The sequence below is a fragment of the Ursus arctos genome, unplaced genomic scaffold, assembly GCF_023065955.2.
Source record: "Ursus arctos isolate Adak ecotype North America unplaced genomic scaffold, UrsArc2.0 scaffold_1, whole genome shotgun sequence".
In the NCBI taxonomy this organism is placed as follows: Eukaryota; Metazoa; Chordata; class Mammalia; order Carnivora; family Ursidae; genus Ursus; species Ursus arctos.
In genome coordinates, this window is record NW_026622763.1 from 53,806,424 (window position 1) to 53,827,532 (window position 21,109).

Sequence of the window (21,109 nt, forward strand, 5' to 3'; positions counted from 1 at the left end):
CTAGATGCCTGTGGACCGACTCCTCTCCGGCAACCTCGTCAGCCCCACCATCATTTCCGACAAATCAAACATTGAAGAAGTCACTCTTTTTAGTTGGTCTTTCTTCTTCTGATGGCTCGAGAAGGAAAAACTGCCTGCCCCCCGCCCCCCACAAAAGTTGAGAAAATAGTCGAGCTTTCTGCCGAAGTATGCAAGAAGAACAATCCAATGGATGGGTGTTTTAATCCTCAGCAGTTTTAAATTATTTTAGGAACTCAACACAAAACCTTAGTATTAAATAAATGGCCAAACACATTTCCCCAAATATTCTCAATAGTGGGGAAAAGGTAAGCTATCAATATTTTTGATTTCTAAATCCAGATTTAATAAATTAATAAATCCATGCCAGATAAAAACACAAAATGGCAACTAAAAGCCAATAATAACATAACAGAAGATGTTCCGCATTGTACTTTTTTTATTGGTGGATAATTTACTAAAGTAACAAATCTGAAAACACATTTTGCTTTTGCTGGCAAGAAAGGACTATGTTAGAGAAGAACTAAGAGAAACCAGAAACCAAGCGCTGGGAGGACAGTCGGCATATGCTCTAGTCTATGGCGGGGCAGCGGCCGGAGGTGCTGCTTCATCCGTTTGTGCGCGTGTTCGTAGAAGCGTCGGAAACCAACGACACAGAACCCGAAAGCGAAGTCACGACAGATTGACTCTGCGAAACATGCTGAATTACAACCACAGACTACCCGGGACAAAGAGGCGGTGCAGGCTTGTTGTCTCCTTTGTGTGGGGTTCCCTTGCCAAAGAGGGGGCTAACCATGCAATAGCTTGAGTTCTCTTAACATGATAAACACCCAGGGTTACGAGAACTGGAGCGCGTGTGTTCACTGTTTTACAAGGACAGCTGAGCGGTGCTACTGAAACAATGGAAAGTTCCTTCATTTTAATCTGGCTATCTGCCCAAACGTCTAACCAAGAAATAATTCAGCTATAAGAGCCAATTAAATTACTATAAAACATTCCTTCATCTGCAAAACATTTTTTTTCCCTGCGAACTAAAGTTTAAAATAAAATGTCTTCATTTTTGATCAGCAGCTCCACCACCAGTCTCTGGTATCGTATATCGTTCAAGGCGGCCATGGCGTCTAGCTCTGGCGATCTCATCAGGGTCGGGCCGAACACAATGCCAAGGTTCTCGGCGTTCATAAGATTCTCCTTCTCGTGCAGGGTCACTCTGAAAAACATAAGCAAAGGAGCGGCCTTCGTGTAAGCGCCGGCCTTCTGCACGCAGCTCGAGCACTAAAACAAAAACTGGGTTCCTGCCCACTTACCAACTCTCCGGCTACGTGCGTTCTCCGTCCCCCTCTTCACTTCAAAGTAAATTATACTGATAAATTAACCTTCTGGTGATCACCGAAGCCCCCGCCCGAGCTCGCTGCTGGACTGTGTGCGTTCGGTTCTATGAGCCGCCGCGGGCCGCAGGGGTGTGTTTGCACATAGTGGACAAGGGGCTGGGTCGTCTCGATTATTCCATCAGCCCCTCCTACCACTGGGCTGTCCTGTCCCCTGGATTTTTACTGAGTATCTGGGGAGGGCGGTGGGGGCACAGAGATGGCTGAGGGCAAGCCACCTGGGCCGGGAGGCTGAGTGTTCGAGGTCCCGCTCTCCTGCTACAGCAAAGGCCCAGACTGGGATTTGAGAGCTGTTCCTCTGCTTTAGTGTGAAGGACTTAATTGCATCCCTATATGAAGCAAACTTGAATTTGCAAGGGAAGTTGTAAGCATATTAAACACAAGTTTTAGCTCCCGCTGCTTCTAAGGAGGGAAATCATGTAAATGTTAAATGCGCCATCAGTTAAATATTCATTTCTGGGTAGCTCTTGCCGAGAGGCATACAAAATAGATGTCAAGTTCTGTCTTTTTTGTTTCTAATTGGTTTTATATTTTGAAACTCCAAAACCACTAAAACTTGATCACATAATTTAAAATAGTTTGCTTCAACTGGTAGAGAGCGCGAGGGGCCGAGCAGGGAAATGCAGTTATACCATCAACCTACTTAAGACATGAAGCCAGAAGTAACCGAAATATTGTATTTTCTATTCCTCCCTCTACCTAGCCTTATTTTACTCCATTTTTTATAGCCGTTTTCAGTGTGGGAGACATTAATGCGATCATCTAAAATCCTGTCACCAAGTGCGAAGTGCCTATTTTGGAGCAAGAAGTAAGAAAAGTGAGCCTTCTGGCGAGTTGCTTCGCTCTTTACTATGCTAATGCTCATGTCCTTACAGCCACAACCTTTTCTCTTTCCACAAAAATCGGTTACGTCCTTGGCAGAACATCAGTATCTCTCACATATTTGCAAACACAGACTGGAACTGCAAATACGGCTGCGTCAGAATCCCGTCTGTATCCGGCACCGTAGCGCAGCGTATTTTTAGCATTCCTTCTCAACTTGTGCATTTGTTTATTCCCTCAATAATTTGTCCTTTCTTTCACCTTTGGTTTCATCTGATTCTTAAAATTCGGCTGCAGTGCAAGCAGAAGCTTCCGAGCCTGTAACTTGCCTCTTTAGATGCGCCATGAGGTACCGCAGGGTTTCGCAGTGAGCGGGCGGCAGCAGCTTCAGGGCCTCGTGGAGGGTTTCTAATTGCTCATCGGGATCCATCATTTCTGAAATAGCAAGTTGAATACCAAGGAGAAGAACCTTAACAGACAACTTGTATAAATTTTGCTTCACTGGATTTTATTCTTGGGGTGATCTTCTAGGACCGGTAAGAAATGCTTTCTCACAGATCCTTGCCCACAGCTCTGGAAAATATTTTTAAGGCTCGAGTCTCAGATTTCCAAAAGGCTTAGTTTCAACACATTGGCTCGGGACTTTTGGGGACAGCACCCACTTGATTCACTTGAGTGCCTTAGGGTCTGGTCACGGTGGGACCTGGACATTGGGTAGACAGGATGTAACCATAAAGAAATCAGACACATGCATACACAGCTTAAAAACGTAGATATGCAAATGAGGTCATCTTACAACATTACAGACGTACTTACGGGATGTTAATTCGTTGAGAATACTTGGGACATCCCCGTTCAGCGACGGTGAACAAACGCTGCCCCTGGCAGCCCCCTGCCCAAGTCTGAATTGATATTCATGCTCTTTTCTTTTTAAACCAAGAAAGGTATCATCCAGTATTTACTTCCTTGGTTTTAATTTACTTTTCGTTATGTGAAAAAGTCAAATCTACCCTCCGAGCACAAACATACTCTACTACTTAGGACATCTGGAGAACGCAGTGAGACTGTGAAGGCAGTTCTCACTGTTGGGAGTGCCAGCAGGGTCCCCGAAAGGAAGGCGGCCCCTCCGAAGGTATAAGCTTCACAGGGACCCATCTTCACTTGGACATTTTAGTTCTGCTGTGTTGGCCAAAACCCAGCATGTTCCTTTGAGGTCACAGACTGCATTTAGTTCATCAATTATTTCCATAATCAGAAACATCAGATGTCTTCGGAATTCTGTGCTCTCGAAAAGAGCACCTAGCACATTCCTGCTTCTACTCCGACGTCAGGCAGATAGGGTGCCTTTAAATGTGGGATTGCACGGCAGTTGCACGGCGACCCCAGAGTGCTGAGTCTCAATCAGGAGAGCAGCCTTCAAATGCTGGAAGGCCACAGCTGACCACAGCGTATCATTTAAGACACAAGACTCAGAATCCTAGTTTTCTAACGTCCAAGACAAACCGACTCAATGGCAATGCATCAGACTCAGGTTAAAACTGACAGAAAAGTGAATGTGAGAGTTCCTAGCACTGGCAGCGCAGATTCGATAAATGTCAGCATGTGAAGAGTGAAGCTTTTTAACTCAAAGAAACTTTGGCCATTTTAGAATTTCTGCCCAAAGCTTACCCAGGGTTCCTGGTTCGTTTCTCAGTAATGAAGGATGTATTATTTGCCATGATCATTGATGCATGGTCTTTGAAACTTCGGGTCTTTAAAGAATGTCAGTTCATAACAGCAATACCATCTCGGATACTGAAATTCAATCATTTAATTTCTAGAATTAAGAAAATTCCATTTACTATAGAAAACTTTTACTTAGTATTTATAATTTTTACCACAGGACTAGGTAATTTGAAACTATATTGTTTTGGAAATTGAAAAAAAGTAACCGTTTCCTTTTAATTTCCACATTTAATCTTTGCAGGGAGAATCTTTAGATGGTGTGAAATTAGGGACAGTGTTGGTGGACTAGCAAATAAAAAAAATTCCCTGCTCACAGAGAGCTTATTTTCTGTCTCGGAGGGTGACTGACAATAATGAACACATCCCTTCCAGTTTGTACTGTATTAGAATGAGGCTAGTGCAATGGAAGAAAACAGCAGGGTAAGAAACACCACAAGTGTTAGGGGGTGCAATTTTAACTGGGGGTCAGGATAGACCTCCATGAGAAAGTAGGTCTTGAGTAAAGACTCTGAGGGCGCGGGGGGGATGAACCACACGGAGATCTAGGGGTAGGGGTTCCAGGCAGAGGGGCAGCCGTGCAAGGATCCTGAGGGGCGAGTATGCCTGTGACGTTTGAGGACAAGTGAGAAGCCAAATGTGGCTGCACTCGAGTGAGCAGAGGGAAATGGAAGGGAGTGAGGTCAGAAAGGTAACAGGACACTGTTGTGTCAGGGGCTGTGGGCTATTGCAGGGACTCAGCAATTTACTGAGAGAAATGGGAAGGTGCTGAACAAGGACATGATCTGACAGACATTGCTCACAGTATCTCTCCTCTGTCTGCCACGTGGGAAACAGACTATGGAAAGATCAGAGTAAAAACAGACCATTCTAGTAACTATTACAAAAATGCAGGTGAGGGGGGCGCCTGGCTAGCACAGTCTTAAGCATCTGACTCTTGGTTTGGGCTCAGGTCATGATCTCAGGGTTGTGAGACTGAGCCCCCTATGGGTTCTGTGCTCAGCGGGGAGTCTGCTTAAGATTCTTTCCTTCTCCGTCTGACTCCAGGCTTGCACACACTCTCTTGTTCTCTCTCTCTCAAATAAATAAATATAGCTTTAAAAAGAAATCCAAGTGAGGAATGACTCTAGCTTAGGTCAGGTGGTGGCAGTGAAGGTGATAAGAAGTTACTGGATTCCGGGTATATTTTAAAGGTAGAGTCCATGGGATTTCCTGATAAGGGATGTATGAGGGGGAGAAGAATCAAGAATGAGCTAAGTTTTGGGCTTTGGCAACTGGGAGGGTGGAGGTGGAAGAGGTTTCATGGCAAGATCCAGGGTTCTATTTGAGGTGTCTTTCAGACACCCAAATGAGCGTGCTGATGGCGGATTAGTCTGGTGCTCAGGGAGAGGTCCGGACTGGAGATGTGAATTTGGGGACATATGATAAACTGCATTTGAATATACTGACATCAAATTGACAGAGATTCTTCCCTGGAATTAATTTTTCTTTTTCTTTTTTTCCCTACTTAAAGACGTATTACCCATAATTTTTTCAGAGAACACAAATCTTTTGCCCTAAGAAGACCACAGCAAAGTTAAAGAGAAAGAAAGACAAACTGGAATGTATTTAGAGACGAACAACCACCATTAGTAGTTTCGGGCTTGTATGGGGAAGAGGGTGATATTAGGACCATTCCAATGGGAGGGAGGCAAAAGCAGGCGGATCTCTGTTGTGCACAAGCAGGGTTTTCTGACTGTGACATCTGTCCGCCAGCAGCTGCCTGCCGAGAGAAGCGGAGATCTTGCAGTTACTGGGTATTTATAAAAGAATGTGTTTTAGAAGGAAGTCTTGTTAACATGACCCTTTAGAAGATCTAAAAACTCTCAAGATTCTGTAGTTCTCAATATAAAATTGTTTACTCATTCAACAAATATTTCTTGAGCCCCTAGTATGTAAGTGAGGGACTCTCGCAGGTGCTATGGGAAAATAAATATGAGAGAACTCCCGCTTGTAAAGGGGTTAGTCTAAAAGACAAGACACGAACGCAACCTTCGGCATGAGGGAAGGAGGCTGTGTAAGAGGTCCAGGCGAAGCGTGATGGGGAGACGGAGGAGAAAGATGGCCTGGGGGCTGAGTGAAACAGAGGAGAAGCAGCGATCGTATCTGAAGAAGGTCTGGAAGTATTTGGAAATGTGGACATTGTGAGGGCAGGAAATGGGCGCCTGAACCTGTATCAACATCTAGTTAAAAGTTCTTTTTAAAGTATGTGCTGTCAATTCTTTTAGGGAAAAATTCAAATATAAGAAGAAATAAGACTTAGCCAAGCATAAGGGGTGACTCAGTGTCAGAGTTGAGGGAAAAACTCAGCAAGTTCTCATCCCAGGCTTCCCTTCAGGACATTTTCAGTTGCTTGGGACGAAGAACCCTGGGTTTTATTTCTGAGTTTATCTGACTCACTCAAGGTTACACACTGAGTCATATTGTCTAAGATCTGGGAACAGAGCTTGTAGAGTCCTTGGCCAGAGAAAGATTTCCACATCCAGTGCCGGCAGTGCCATTTTCATCGCGGTCAGGAAGTGCCCTGCGTGCTGGGTTACTGGGCAGGCCTGCGACAGACACCTGTCCTCTGGGCCACTGCATCGAGGGACAGCAATTTCCTAACCGGTGGGGAGAGGCAGTGAGGAATAAGGGCTCGGTAGTCCGAGACTTCCAGGTGGTTCAAGGGCAGTTTCCAGGGGATTATGAAGACCTTCAAGCCCTTAGATGAGATGCCCTGGCCTCCACTACCCGTGTGTCCCTTTTTCATTTCCTGTAGCCACTCGCCTCCAGCTTCCAAGTGGCAGCATGTCTGCGGGAGGCTGCAACAGCACAGCTCAGACAGCTTTTGCAGGAGAAAACTTAAATGTGAATTCTGAGTTTTTGTTGGCAAGAAACGCTAATGAATGCCAGAGAAACCCAAGCCCTAAAGAACAGGGTCCCCCATTTCCTAGGGGCTGAGTGATAAAAAGGTTCAAGAGCACCTGCCTCTGGAAGGATCAGCTCGCCCTGACCACCCTTTGGGAGGACGTCCTGCCCCCCTGCCTTCCTCCCGTGGGTAAGTCTTCTGTTCCACCCGGGAAGCCAGGCAGTGGGCTGAGTGGAGGGAGTGAGGGCTGGGACATTAGACAGATGTGAGTCAGAATGCCAGGGCCACCTCCTCCAGCCACAGCACCTTGGACAATTTACTTACACCTATAACATCTCCTTCCTAACATGATATCCTGGCGGAGCGCCTGGCTGGCTCAGTTGGAAGAGCTTGCAACTCTTGATCTCAGGGTCATGAGTTCGAGCCCCACACTGGGTGGAGAGATTACTAAACTAAAACTAAACTAAAATGATATTGTGGCTGTAAAATGCCTAATATGATTTCTGGCTCTATAAATATTAGCTTGTCTCATCTCCCTTATGTGCCTCTAAAGGTAAGAGAAGGGTGGTATCTATGTGTCTAAAGAATGAAACAGACTCTACTGCTAGAAGAGACACAGACAAGGACACAGTGTTCCATAAACAATGAGATCAGTAGCAAGCACGTGCAATAAACATTGATATTGTATATAAGTATTAGGCCATGGTTTTGGTGTCATGGAAATCACACATCAAAATAGTTGAAATTATAAGAAGGAATCTACCTTGATTTAGGGAAGTTTCTGTCCTGTGATGGCTTTGAAGAGCTCTCTGAGGTAGAACAGGGGGGTTGCTGATGTGCAAAGGGAGGCCTGTTCCAGATACAAACCCCAGAACCCTGACAGATGGTTTGGAAGGTTAACCGAGGCAGCTGAAGTAGGTGTGGGCTTGAAGGTGAAACGATGTGGGAGTGTGGGGGGCAAAACCTTGAACCCCAATAAGGAAGGCTTGGATTTTTCTTCTACATAGATGAGGCAGTTGTGTAGAGTTCGGAACCTGGGTTTGAAGGACTGCTTTGTCCTCTGCTAATGGGGTGCCCTTGGCTTCGGCACAGAAGCTAAGTTTGTTTTCCTCCAAAGCCACACTGGGAACAGGACACTGTCCTCTTGGGCCCTCAGTGTTGTCCTGCAGATCAGGGCAAATTGTGGACAGAGCAGCCCTTCATGATGTGTGTGTCAAGAGACATCCATGTTCATGGCCATCAGACTTCTCTCTCTGGGGTGGAAACATCTGCCCCACAAAACAGTAACGCATGAGCTCCCGCAGACAGTTTTCACGATCAGCACTGAATCGATCCCAAAATAAGGGGAGTTAAATTCCTATGGGAGAGATCTAGAGTCTTTCAGACTCCTAACGCGGACATTTGTACAAAGCAGTGTAATTCTCCTGGCTGTTCTTTACATGAGAGCTGGGCTGACCCCCAAGAAATCAGGGCTCCAGGGAACTAACCACAGAAATTCTCAACAAAAGCACTAAAGGGGAAACTAAAAATTAGAACAAAGCAAGCCTGTACTTCACGAAATTTCCAAGTCAAAAAGCAAATCAGTGTTACTAAGAAAGTCATGTTATTATTTAAAGATCAAGACAACATATGGTTTTTAAGAGAGAAAAGCAAATGACAGAAATAGCCTATCTTTCCTAAAAAATGGCAATGCCAACACTTAAAATCTGTTAAAAATTCCCTTCTTTAAAAAAATGAAGTGTGAATTACAGGTATGAGTTTTGCACCATAAATAAAATTTGGCATATAAGCCTTTGCTTTTTCTCATTTGCATCTCAACTAGAACTTAAAAAACCACTTCTTGATCTAAAACAGTGCTCCTAAAGTATGGTCTACGGACCAGTGCCAGCTCGCAAACTGCCTGTTAATGGTCTGTCACAGGAGGAGGACAGAAACTGAAAGTAAGAATTTGGAAACTTTTATGGAACCTGACAGAGCGACTTTTACGCCTAGCTGAATCCAGTAACAAAAGAGTTTGGTCCTGTTTTTCAATTTTATTTTTCTAGTTATTTTTATTTTGTGGAAGTGTCGGTCCTTCCCTAAGGAGCACTGGGCGAAGCCTTACTTTGGAAAGTGAGGGTTAGCACATTACAAAGCAGCTTCGGACGGCAGAAGTCATAAATGACCGACGTTAGAGAGGAGGTCAGAACTCCTGTGAGTATATTAGCCGTGCAGAGAGGCGAGGGGGAAACAGTTAACACGCATTCGAGAAACTCGGGAAAACCGGCGAAGCGGTGCGCGCGGAGGCGGGCCGCCGGGTCCCTGGGGCGCGCCCGCGGACTTACTGGCGGACTCGATAAACTTCGGGTAGGCGTCGTACGTGATCAGGGGGATCGGGAGATCCCTGAAGTAGAGCTTCAGCGCGCCGGTGATGATGTTGATGTCTTCGTACATGTTCACAGAAATATCTGCTTTCTCACCATCTGGGAAGGATGTTAAAAAAATGAGAGGAACTACCTGCATGCAGAGCACTGTTTCGATAACGTATTTTTGTACAGTCTTTAGAGATTAGCAGTGCGTCAGTGTTTAGTATCAAATTCGGTGTGCTGATGGATATAAACGATCAATTTTCTGTGGAAAGCAAAATCGGGGTTTTTGTTTTGTTTTTGGTCTTTGTGGGTTTTGTTTTTTGTGTTTTTTTTTTTTTTGAATTTTCTATTCTGAAGTTACTTATTTTTCCAGGTTTAATTAGGAGGGGGAGTAGGAGAGGACAGAGGTCAATAGCAGTATTTGTAAATTTCAGGAGTACTTGAGAATTCCTAGGGGAATGATGCCTGATGGCTTTTCCTTTCTTTTTAAAATAAACCTGGAGCATACGAAAAATAACAAGAAAGGCCCTAACTTACAAAAGGCCACCTCTGACTCACCCCAGGCTCCGACACAAGACGGGATGTTGTCTGAGCCCTGGGGGTAGGCAGATAGTAAGAAGTGACAGTAAAATGAAACAAAACTTCAGAGTGTTGAACTAACAGAAGTTATAAGACAGAGGAGTGCTTTAGAGATGCTGGGCCTTAAGACTCTCAAGTAAACCTGGCCTTCCTTTACTCCCCTGCATTTAGTCACTGGTTAAAATATCGGATTTTCATCTACAAAAGATTTAATTAGTGCCTACCCTGAGCTGATCTTCTACTAGGTTCCTTTTATTCCATTTGGCTTATGAATGATTTCTACCAGTTAAAAAAGCAGGCTCTTCCCCACCCAGGTATTTGAATGGCTAAAATCCAGAACCCAGACAGATGCTGGAGAGCATGTGGAGCCACAGAACTGGAAGCTGTTGTGGTGGGAAGGCAAAATGGTACAGCCACTTCGGGGGGAGACGGTTTCTTCCAAAGCTAAACGTCCTCTTACCGTATGATCCAGCAATCACACTCCTGCGTATTTACCCGGACGAGCTGAACACTACTTATGTCTACACAAAAATGCGCTCACAAAGATTTATAGCCACTCTCATTCATAATTGCCAAAAAATTGGAAGCAATTGAGATGTCCTTCAATAGGCGAATAAACTGTGATATATCTGGACAAAGGAATGGTAGTAAGCAACAGCAAGAAAAGCGCTATCAAGCCATGAAAAGGCATGGGAGAACTTCAAATGCATTCTGCTAAGTAAAGGAAATCAGCTGAAAAAGGGTACATACTCTGTGATTCCAACTATACAACATTCTGGAAAAGGCAAAACTATGGAGTCAGTAGAAAGAACAGTGGTTGTCTGGGGTTCAGGGGGAGAAAGGGAAGGATGAACAGGTAAACCACAGACAATTCTCATGGCAGTGAAAGTTCTATGCGCCACTGTAATGTGGATAGAGGACATTATGCTTTTGCCAAACCCACAGACTGTACAACATAGTGAACTTCAACGTAAGCTACGGACTTTAGTTACTAATAACATATCAATGTTGGTTCATCAGTTGTAACAAATGTACTATACTAATGCAAGATGTTAATAACAAGTTGGGGGGGCACGAGAGGAGAGGTTATATGGGAAATCTCTGTACTTTCTGTGAAATTTGTAAGCTAAAACTGCTGTTACCTTAAAACTAAACCTAAAACTACTCTAATAAAGTCTGTTCTTTAAAGAAGCCTCTTTTAGGGGCTCCTGGGTGGCACAGCGGTTAAGTGTCTGCCTTCGGCTCAGGGTGTGATCCCGGCGTTATGGGATCGAGCCCCACATCGGGCTCCTCTGCTATGAACCTGCTTCTTCCTCTCCCACTCCCTCTGCTTGTGTTCCCTCTCTTGCTGGCTGTCTCTATCTCTGTCAAATAAATAAATAAAATCTTTAAAAAAAATGAAAATGAAAGAAGCCTCTTTTAAATGCAAAATACCATGGCCTATCAGACATTCACATTCCAGTGTGAATTAGATCACGGATATCTGTCTTTCACACTTGGTTGAAATCACAGGCAGTGGCAGTACAAATTGGGATAGACCACTTTCTGGGAGGAAAAGGCAACGTGGAATGCTTCCCTGAGGGACCTCAGGCAAGTGTGCGGGTGCTAGGGGCCCAAAGACCTGGAAAAGGGGCTGGGGGAGAGCACAAAAGGAAGGTAGAAGAATTATGAAGGCAAATACCACATCTATCAACATTTTTACTCAGGAAAAAAGAGAGAATATTGGTATTCTCTTCTGCCACATGGTTCCTGTTTCCACTATCTATTAGTTATTTTTCTATAAGAATCCACATTTCAAATATATTGTCTCATTATAGGGTACACATCCAATTTTTGGTTTGGAAAATAAAGTCACCAATCTTATAGTTCAGTTATACGACAGGTAAAACTGAATTTGGATGCTGATCTGAGAACACTTCTACCATTCAGCTAATTCTTTCTATAGTAAGATAATTGTATCTTGTCCCCTCTCCTTTCACTTCTTACTCTCTAAGCCACAGCACTTTTTAGGGCCTTGACAAGGATGGCCTCAGGGCCTTTGCACACTCTTCTCTTGCCAAGGTCTTTATATATTCTGTTTCTTTGCTACTCAACCATTATATGATCAACCACTATTCTTTGGAAAAGGCTCTTATCTCCAGCATTCCCTCAACCCCAACAAACTAGGCTATGTTCCACAGTTATTAATATTTTCCTTTATGGCATTTATTAAAATCAATAAAAATTCTGTGGTGGGTCTCCACTCAGTCAAATATAGTGATGGGATGCATGGACGACAGGCAGTTAGGTGGGTCAACTACAACCTGGGAAATCTGAGATTCCCCCAACCACCCTGCCCTATTTTCTCCATGATTTTGGTAAATTTAACTGTTCTGTGTATATTTTTATGAACACAGACCAGCCTTGGGTGCTCAGGTACTGGTAATACAGTTACATTTTACGTTTCTTTCTCACTTTGAAATGTAACAGTTTAATGTACTAATAAAAAGTAAAATTCCAAGGTAACTTAATTTGGTATAATAATCAATGACTTCGACAAATGACGTAAAGAAGAACATAAGAACTTGTGCCTTCTTGGCAGAGAGCATTGTTGTCGGAAGTTAACGAACACGCTGAAAAGCGCACCTCTATCAAAAGCCATCTTGACATCTTCGATTAAGTCGCTAAATCCTGATACTCGATATAGTCCTTCAGAATTAAGACCTGTACAGATAAAGCAAGGGAGCTAATTAGTTTCTTTGGAATTAGGCCTTTTCTCCAAATTTTAACTTCTTCCCATATTCAGGCTGGGGAAGTAATGTGCATGAGAGGATGATTAAATGTACTTGTTTAGAAACCTCTTCACATTTTCTCCTAAAATAAAACCACTGCACTCAGTTTTTAAACTCTGACCTACTGTTACCTGCGTATTTGTAATTTGGCTCATCACTTAGTCTAATTAGATCAAATATGTGGAGCCTTAAGGGAAAGAATTCATCCCAATTATACCATAAATTCTTTTACATAACCGAAGACTAAGCTAACCATATTAATAGGCCCATACCAGTGGTTCCCAAATGGGAAATAATGATTAGGATGCAGCTCTGGTTTTTGGTTTAGGATAGTTTTAATAGAGCATTTACACCTTTGTTTCTTGGACCCAGAGAAATGTAAAAAGTGAAAAACAAATTGCTGTCTACATGTCAACTTTTTATAGACTAGAAACATCATCATCCATAAAAATATTTAAGCATATTTCCTATAACTAGTTAAATGTACCTTAAAATCAAGCTGGTTCATTATTTGCTAAATTAACTCCTTTCAGCCTTTCAGATCATTTGACATCTGAAATCATTCCCCCCTAAACTTACAGAAGACAACTGGATTATGCAATGAGGCACCAGAAGGGCGTCAGAACTTGCACTCACGGTGCGTTACAACTGCTGAACCACACTGGAAACGCCTCACCTCTAGATTCGATTTCCCTGATGCACATGTCCACCACCATTGGTCGCTTAGTGATATGGGCTTTCACGAGTGTCGTCAGGTCACAACTGTATACCTTCTTGACATGTTTCAAGTCTGGCTTACAGTCATTTGGGACCATCTTGGAACACTGCTTATGAACATTCAAACCACAATCTAAAAAAAATATAGAAAGGAAAAATTCATCAATGTTTTCAGAGTTTTGAGCATTCTGGAGTGTTTATTTTAGCAAAAAACACTCCATCCAGCTTGAGGTAGGCTTAAAAGGGAACTAGCTTCCAGCAGTTTCTGCAGAGTGTAAAAACATTCCTCCCATCTTTTCTCTTGGAAAATTTTGGCTTTAAGTCAGCAAATGAGAATTCTAGCTCATGCTTCATCATTTACTTGCCGTATGATCTCAGGAGAGATTCAACCCAAATAAAACTAAATTAATAAGTGTTTAAATGTCTATAAAATGTAATATGCCAAATAGGCAACTTAAAATTGTCCATTTCTTTTAAGTGGCATAAAAATTATATCTGATGTGGGATATATAATTGTATTTCAATATATCTGATATGAAGAGGAATCAGATCTCCAAAAGTAAGAGTATCCCAGGGCCTTCTTAAATTCATGGTGCTCATATTTATATCTATTCATAAGCCTTGATACATACACACACAACTAATAAATTTAATGGCTAAAACTAACCATAGTTGCTGTTTACTATTAGCACCAGCTTACTAATGCCAAGCACTAGTCCGAGTGCTTTACATTATTTCCATTAAGCTCACAAAACTCTATGAAATAGGTATTATTTTTCTTCTCATTTTATAAATCTGATAAAACCAAGCACGTAAGTGTTAGGTAATTTACCCAAGGTCATGCACAGAGTGTGCAGTGGAGCTGAGAGTCAAGCCTATGGAAATTTCTAGGGTCCACGATTTTAACACCTGTGCCATCTTGCCTCTCCTGAAGTTTGTCCTTTGCTTCGTAATTTTACTGAGTTATAACTTCTAAGATGCCAGAACTCAAACATCTTCTAGTTAATGTTATGAGATATTTGATCTTCAACAAAAAGAGAGCAGTGGAATTTTAGAAGGGACAGAGAGGAATTCAAGTATTTTGCTAAATTAGAGTGAAGAGTGATAAACCATTGCTGAATAATTTAACTAAAATAAATGTCATCTTTATGTTTTTAAACACATAACCCGGGGCGCCTGGGTGGCTCAGTCATTAAGCGGCTGCCTTCGGCTCAGGGCGTGATCCCGGCGTTCTGGGATCGAGCCCCACATCAGGCTTCTCCGCTGGGAGCCTGCTTCTTCCTCTCTCACTCCCCCTGCTTCTGTTCCCTCTCTCACTGCCTGTCTCTCTCTGTCAAATAAATAAATAAAATCTTAAAATAAACACATAACCCATTTGATGTTTTTCATAATAACTTGATGTTGACCCCTTGTAAATCTGATTCAGTTATATCCAGGTCTTAACGAAACAATCTGAAAATCCTACAAGGCCATAACCACTGCCTGTGGTCACTGGGCAAGCTTTAGTTTTGCTTGCTCTTTCAGCAAATATTGGTGATTATCACTGTAATAATGACTTGGTAAAGCTGCAATCTAGTTCTGTACAGCAGTAACAATAAACAAAGATAAGGAACATTTGCCAAAATTTATAAATGGAATCATTCATTCGTTAAATACGTAGACACTGCCAACTTGCAATGAGTATGTAAGGCCCCTGTGACTCAAAGGGAGGAATTCCTTTGTAGCAAGCACCTCCCAGGTGCAAAGACAAGCTAGGTGTAGAGGGACACTGAGTCTTTGCACACACGTTTGTAAGAGAACAGCACTGGAGGTGGCATGACCAGTGCCAACAATGCCCGGCGTTATCATCACTAAAGAATAGCAGCTGCTGCTTTGAACAGAAATGGGCTTCCAGAGCACAGAGCTTGAGCTAGAGTATGGGAGAAAATGACCCAACAACATTCTGTCTAAACAATATTTAGACAATGTCCAAATGACTACATCACCCAGACTCTCAATTCCTCTTTATATCTCTGTTAGGTGCAGAGAAGATTTCTGATTCAATCATAAGGCAAATCAATGGCAAAATGCCACTTAAAAGACTTTGTTTCCCCTGAACAGTTTAATGTTTTCTATAACTTCTATAAGTTAGAATTAGCTCTATGATCTATTAGCTGTGCGATTTCGAGTGAGTTACCTTTCCTGGGCCTCAGTTATGTGAAAAAAGGAATAATAGTATTTATTATTAGCTCTATTATCTATCCATTATTAGGTTCACGTGAGGCTTTAATATTAATATATGTAATTCTTACGCATAGTAGGTTAGAAGTGTTCACCAGGACTACGTTTTTGTCATTATCGAGAAGAACCTTTTGAGGGGCCTTTTCTATGCAGCACGCCAGGGTCTGTTACAAGGTATTGTCCTAATCAGCTTATGGTCAGAGGCTAAGTGGAATTCTGGGCCAGTTCTGTCTGTCATGTGTGAATGCAACTGGACCTGGGTGACTGGGGTTATAGCAGCCTCCTCATCTTTACTGTTCTAATGCATTTCATTTACATAAACGTGTCTCCAAGTATTTAATTTTTCTCGGCTTTCACCAAATCTGGGGAGTTTTCAGCCACTCATTTTTCAAATATTTTTTCAGCCTCTATCCACTTCTGGGATTCCAACAATGCAAATGTTAAATCTTTCGCTATTCCGCTACAGGTTTCTAAGGCTCGGGTCACTTTTCAAAACCTATTTTCTTTCTCTTGTTTGAGTTGGATAATTTCTATTGATCTGTCTTCAGGTTCACCAATTCCTTCCTCTGTCATCTCCATTCTGCTATTGAGCCCATCTATCTGGCGAGTTTATTGTTAATAAAATTTTCAGTTCTAAAATTTCCACTTTTTATTTTCTATTTCCTACTTTTCATTTGTTTCAAGAGTGTTTATAATTGCTTGCTGGAGCTTGTTATGGTAGCTGCTCGTCTGATAATTCTAGCATCTCAGTCATTTCAGTATCGGCATCTGTTGATTGTCTTTTCTCATCTGAGTTGAAATTTTCCTGCTTCTCAGTATGAACTGTAATTTTTTTTTTAAAGATTTTATTTGTTTATGTGACAGAAAGACAGCCAGTGAGAGAGGGAACACAAGCAGGGGGAGTGGGAGAGGAAGAAGCAGGCTCCCAGCGGAGGAGCCTGATGTGGGACTCGATCCCGGAACGCTGGGATCATGCTCTGAGCCGAAGGCAGACGCTTAACGACTGCGCCACCCAGGCGCCCCCAGTATGAAGTGTAATTTTGAACTGAATCCTGGATATTTTGAGTTTTACAAGAAGACTGGTTCCTATCGAAAATTTCCCTTTTAGCAGATAGTTAACCTGTTGAGATTTAGGATGTATGTCCTGGCTCACTTTTGTAGGCCATGGTTCAAATATCAACCTAGTTTACAAAGCCTTTGTAATGCTACGGCAGTGCTATTTTGCCCACCCTACTTGTATGTTACCCAAATGGCAGGACTGTACCCCACATTCTGGGGAAGGAAAGGGCCATCTCCTAGTTACTGCAGGGTGGGGATGGAAGCCAGGGTTTGCCCAGAAACCTGGTTGGGAAGGAATGCCTTGCTGCATGGAACTATGGGGTACACGTGGAAGACGAGCTAATGCTCATGGTCTCAGCTGCCTCATTACTGCAGGTCAAGGTGAAGGCGGGGCTCCACCCACAGACTTGGGCCAAGAGGGTGCTGCTCCTACTACATGGTGGGGACGAAAGTCCAGGTGCCACCCACAGGCTCAGCCAGGCCACTTTCCTCCAGCAAGGCAGTGATGAATGACAGGGCTCCACTCACTCCCAGGGGAGAGGTGCACCCTGGGGATTGCAGGGCAAAACCAGGTCCTACAATAGAAGCGGCAGCAGCACTGTGCTTGTTCATGATGTTCACCTGGAGGAGGACAGGAAGGGCGGAACGGTTTTCTGGCTGGGCTGTCTTTTCCCAGGGCTCTGGTTAGGAAGAGCAGGTTTTTCTTTGGATTATTTTTTGTCTGTGCTTATGAGCATTTATGGGTTGTGGGCCTCTCCAGTGCCCACGCTGGGGATACACGGGAGGGAGGAAAAGAGCCAACCCCAAACCACCAGGCAACTTGCTGCTGGGTTCCTTGGGTTGGCCTGCCTGCTTTGCTTCACTTTCAGAATCTTCTGATAGTTGCAGTGTAGATTTTGTACAAGGTCTTTTGTTATTAATATTGTGAGTTATAAAATGAAGCCTATTTATTCAACTTGTCCGGAACCGGAAGAATTCCCACATAGTATTTTAAATGTACAAAAGTCAGCAAAGCTTCATAATTTCAAATCAGTGTTGATGTGCCTCATACTTTAAGTGTGTACACAGAAATGACAGATCCAGCTGGAAAGGGCTGGGTAACAACGTATCCCAGTGCCTTTACCTTATAGACAGAGGCAATAGAGCTCCAAGAGGCTAAATGACTTGTTCAGATTACTCAGCCAGAAAGTGCTAGAACTGTGATGTAGCCTTGGCCTCCAGATTCCCAGCCTGTGCTCCTACCGAGTGATGCATGCCACTCTTCAGCAGCGGTGTATCACACGCTGAGCTACGGTTTTCAGCCCTGAAGCCAAATTTGCTAGTTTCAACCTCTCGCTCGGTAATGTTTATGGTACCCATTATTTGTTGTAAATACTTGAGTTTAAAAGACACTGCTATGTTTTACTGTTTTTTTATATATATAAATGATTTGGCAAGGACTTTTTTTAAAATATCAGTCTACTTTAAGTTTTTATTTTAATTCCAGTAACATATAGAATTATGAGTTTCAGTTGTACAATATAGTGATTCAACACTTCTATACATGACCCTGTGCTCATCACGGGTCCTCCCTAATCCCCATCACCGACTTCACCCATCCCCTCACTGCCCTCCCCTCTGGTCACCAGCAGTTTGTTTCTTGGTTTGTGTCTCTCTTTTTTTTACCCCTTTGCTCATTTGTTTTATTTCCTAAATTCCACATATGAGTGAAATCATTGGCAAGGACTTTTAAAAAGCAGTGATAGAAGCTACCCATTATATTCTTGTTTTAGTCATATTCTTTCCCTATGTATAAATTCTATATGGAGAAACACTACAAAGCAAACCAGTAAAATTTTGACACAATATCAAAACATGTGAATGGCACTAGTGGTCTGATATTAATACTAACTTTTCTCCTTTCAATAACTGGAGTTATCTACCACTTTAAACATTAGGCTCCTAGGATTATTTGTGACTCTGAAAAGTGGGTAAGGTGATGACTGAGCTCAGATTTAGGAATTAAGGAAGAGGGAAATGTTTTCTAAACTGATAGTCTTTCTTCCATTTGAATAAGATTAAACTATGGGACAACGTATTCTCAATTTTAGAAATAAATTTCAAAGGCCAAATAATTTGGCAGGATTGGATACAAAGTCCTTCAGACGAACAAAGGATAGGGCAAAGTCATGAAAATAAAGCATCTTTATACCCTTAAGTTCACGGTGCAATATACCAGCTCTGAGCTTGCTCTGAAAATCGCTCCTGCAGGGACTCGCCATACATCAATATTTCAGTTTGCCATTAAGACTTTATTTGGTTTTCATACTTATTTATTAAAGTCATATAACTCCTCTATCATTCCATTTCTCCCAAGGAAGCTCTACACTATAAACAATGGCAAAAGTCCATAAAAGATCATTGCATTTGTTGCATCTCTTGGTTTAATAGGTTATTTTTATGCTACAATTAAACCACATTTCCCCCTCCTAATCCTTCAAGTTAATAAGCATGGACTAAACCATATGAAAGGAAAAATGAAAAAGCTCAAATCACATTTTATTCTGTCCTTTATTAATGTTTCGATTACTTAGACTACCAACTTTAAGCTACTCTCATTTCAGATTTCCTGGGGCTTGATTTCTCTAAAAAACATATGTTTCATATCTAGAAAGCACAAAAATCTATCTTTTGAAAAAAAATAGCTGATATTATTTACATTATATTGATAGGATTAAGGGGTAATGTTAATGTGTGTTTTGAAAGGAAAGATAATTGCTCATTCTTTGGGGGTTCCTATTTTATTTTTTAAAAATTCTTTGAGTGTTCATATTTTAATTATTTCATTAAAAGATTTTTTTTAAAGTACTCTCTATACCCAGTGTGGGGCTTGAACTCACAACCCTGAGATCAAGAGTCACATGCTCTACCGACCAAGCCAGCCAGGTGCCCCATGAATGTTCATATTTTAAATAATTGTGAATGAAAGTTTTATTCTAAAATATCTCTCTTAGATGTCCCCCCTCCCTGAATCCCCACCCAGGAAAAGTGGGAATAGCCCAATTCTAATATGTATCAGTAGTCATTACTTTCATAATAAGCAAAATTAAAAAGAATAACTTGTTCTTTGGGATATTTGTGAAAATACTGCTAACGTGAAATTTCTAAGCAAGTCTAAGCTAATTTCTCACTGGTAATTTATAAGGACAAACAGGGGCACGTGGGTGGCTCAGTTGGCTAAGCGTGCGGCTCTTGGTTTTGGCTCATGGTCTCAGGGCAGTGAGACTGAGCCCTGTGTGGGGCTCCGTGCTCGGCACCGAATCTGCTCAAGATTCTCTTTCCCTCTCCTTCCTCCTCTGCACCGCCCCCCCCCACCGCCCTGTGCTCTCTCTTTCTCTCAAATAAATGAATAAATATGATCTTTAACAAAAAAAAAAAAAAAAAAAGGACAGACATAACTTTTTAGGTAGTCAAAGCAGTAATTAAAATAAATTACTTCCACTCCTTTTCTTCAACCTAAAAGCTAAGTGCTTGTATACTTTAGGCAATGAATACACTTTTATTACTAGGAAAGAACTCCCATTTCCTGTTGCGGGTGTGTGTGTGTGTGTGACAGCAGTGCTAATGACACATTGGAAAAATAGAGTCACTTGAATAAATAACCAATACTAAGTTGATGTGTGATTTACAATTATTGTCTGGCTTAATTCTTAGACTATTCTGGCAAGGCTAAAGTGAAAACAATTCAGCAATGCTGGTGGAATAATGGTCTATTTGATGGGAGGGGTGCTTGGCAATCTCAATGATTACATAACAGTAGATTATTTTAACTTATAAACTTACATTTCATAGAGAAAGGAAAAATGGTTTGGGGAAACTATTTTGTCTGAACGAGGATTCTTTGAACTTTGCTGTTAAAAACTACCTGTTGTGCTCATAAATATTTTAGTAGGAGCTCCACTCCCAAGCTGCAGTTCCATACTCCCCTGCAACATCCTTGTGCTCTTTCCAGAAGGCTAGAGGGAGGGAGACACTGGTAGATGAATAGGACCTTTAATGCCTGCTCCGGAATCTCGGCGGCAGGTGCTGCAAAGGCCGCGTCCTCCCTGACCGGCCCTCAGCCGTCCTCTTGGGCTGCAGCGTGCTTAGCAGCCAGCCTAGAGCTTGTGGGTCGGAAGGGACAGCTTGCCTGTCGTTAGCTGGATTCCGTCCGATTCCGACAGTGACTCTGCCAGCCTGGTGAGGAACACCACCCAACACTTCACATGATGTTTAAAAAAAAAAAAAATAGAGTGGGGAGGGGAGGAGATACAAAACTGACGCTTTTGGCAAACGCTCCCTGAACAATTCCTGACAAGCTCTCTTCTGCCTTGGTGGATTTTGAACAAAGAAACCGGAATAAAGCAGCTGTCTTAGGGTCCAAAGCAGATAAATACATCCCTTTTCTGATAGGCAGTTAGTCTGCCCTTTTCCTTTGGAAGTAATATCTTGAATATTTAGCAGCTAACGTATTAGTTTCCTATTGTTGCTGTAACCAGTTACCACACACTCAGCAACTCACCACATTAGGAGCTTATGTCCTAGGTCTGGGGGTCAGAA

The 21,109-nt window shown here is 42.4% G+C and overlaps 1 protein-coding gene across 12 annotated transcripts in view; it reads right to left on the reverse strand.

The window, feature by feature from the left end:
* Window positions 1–439: 439 nt before the first annotated feature.
* Window positions 440–21,109, reverse strand: part of CHN1 (chimerin 1) — a 221,635-nt gene continuing 200,965 nt past the window's right edge. For 8 of the 12 annotated variants that reach the window (XM_057318752.1, XM_057318747.1, XM_057318751.1 and 5 more), the window contains 5 exons: window positions 13,212–13,385; window positions 12,390–12,467; window positions 9,162–9,299; window positions 2,558–2,663; window positions 440–1,228 (listed from right to left, as the gene is read on the reverse strand). In XM_057318752.1, the coding sequence (XP_057174735.1) occupies window positions 1,057–1,228; window positions 2,558–2,663; window positions 9,162–9,299; window positions 12,390–12,467; window positions 13,212–13,385 (668 nt within the window). In that variant the 3' untranslated portion in view covers window positions 440–1,056. Of the gene's footprint in view, window positions 1,229–2,557; window positions 4,045–9,161; window positions 9,300–12,389; window positions 12,468–13,211; window positions 13,386–21,109 lie in introns of those variants that run through there. The other 4 variants (XM_057318754.1, XM_057318755.1, XM_057318756.1 and 1 more) reach the window with 4 other exon arrangements.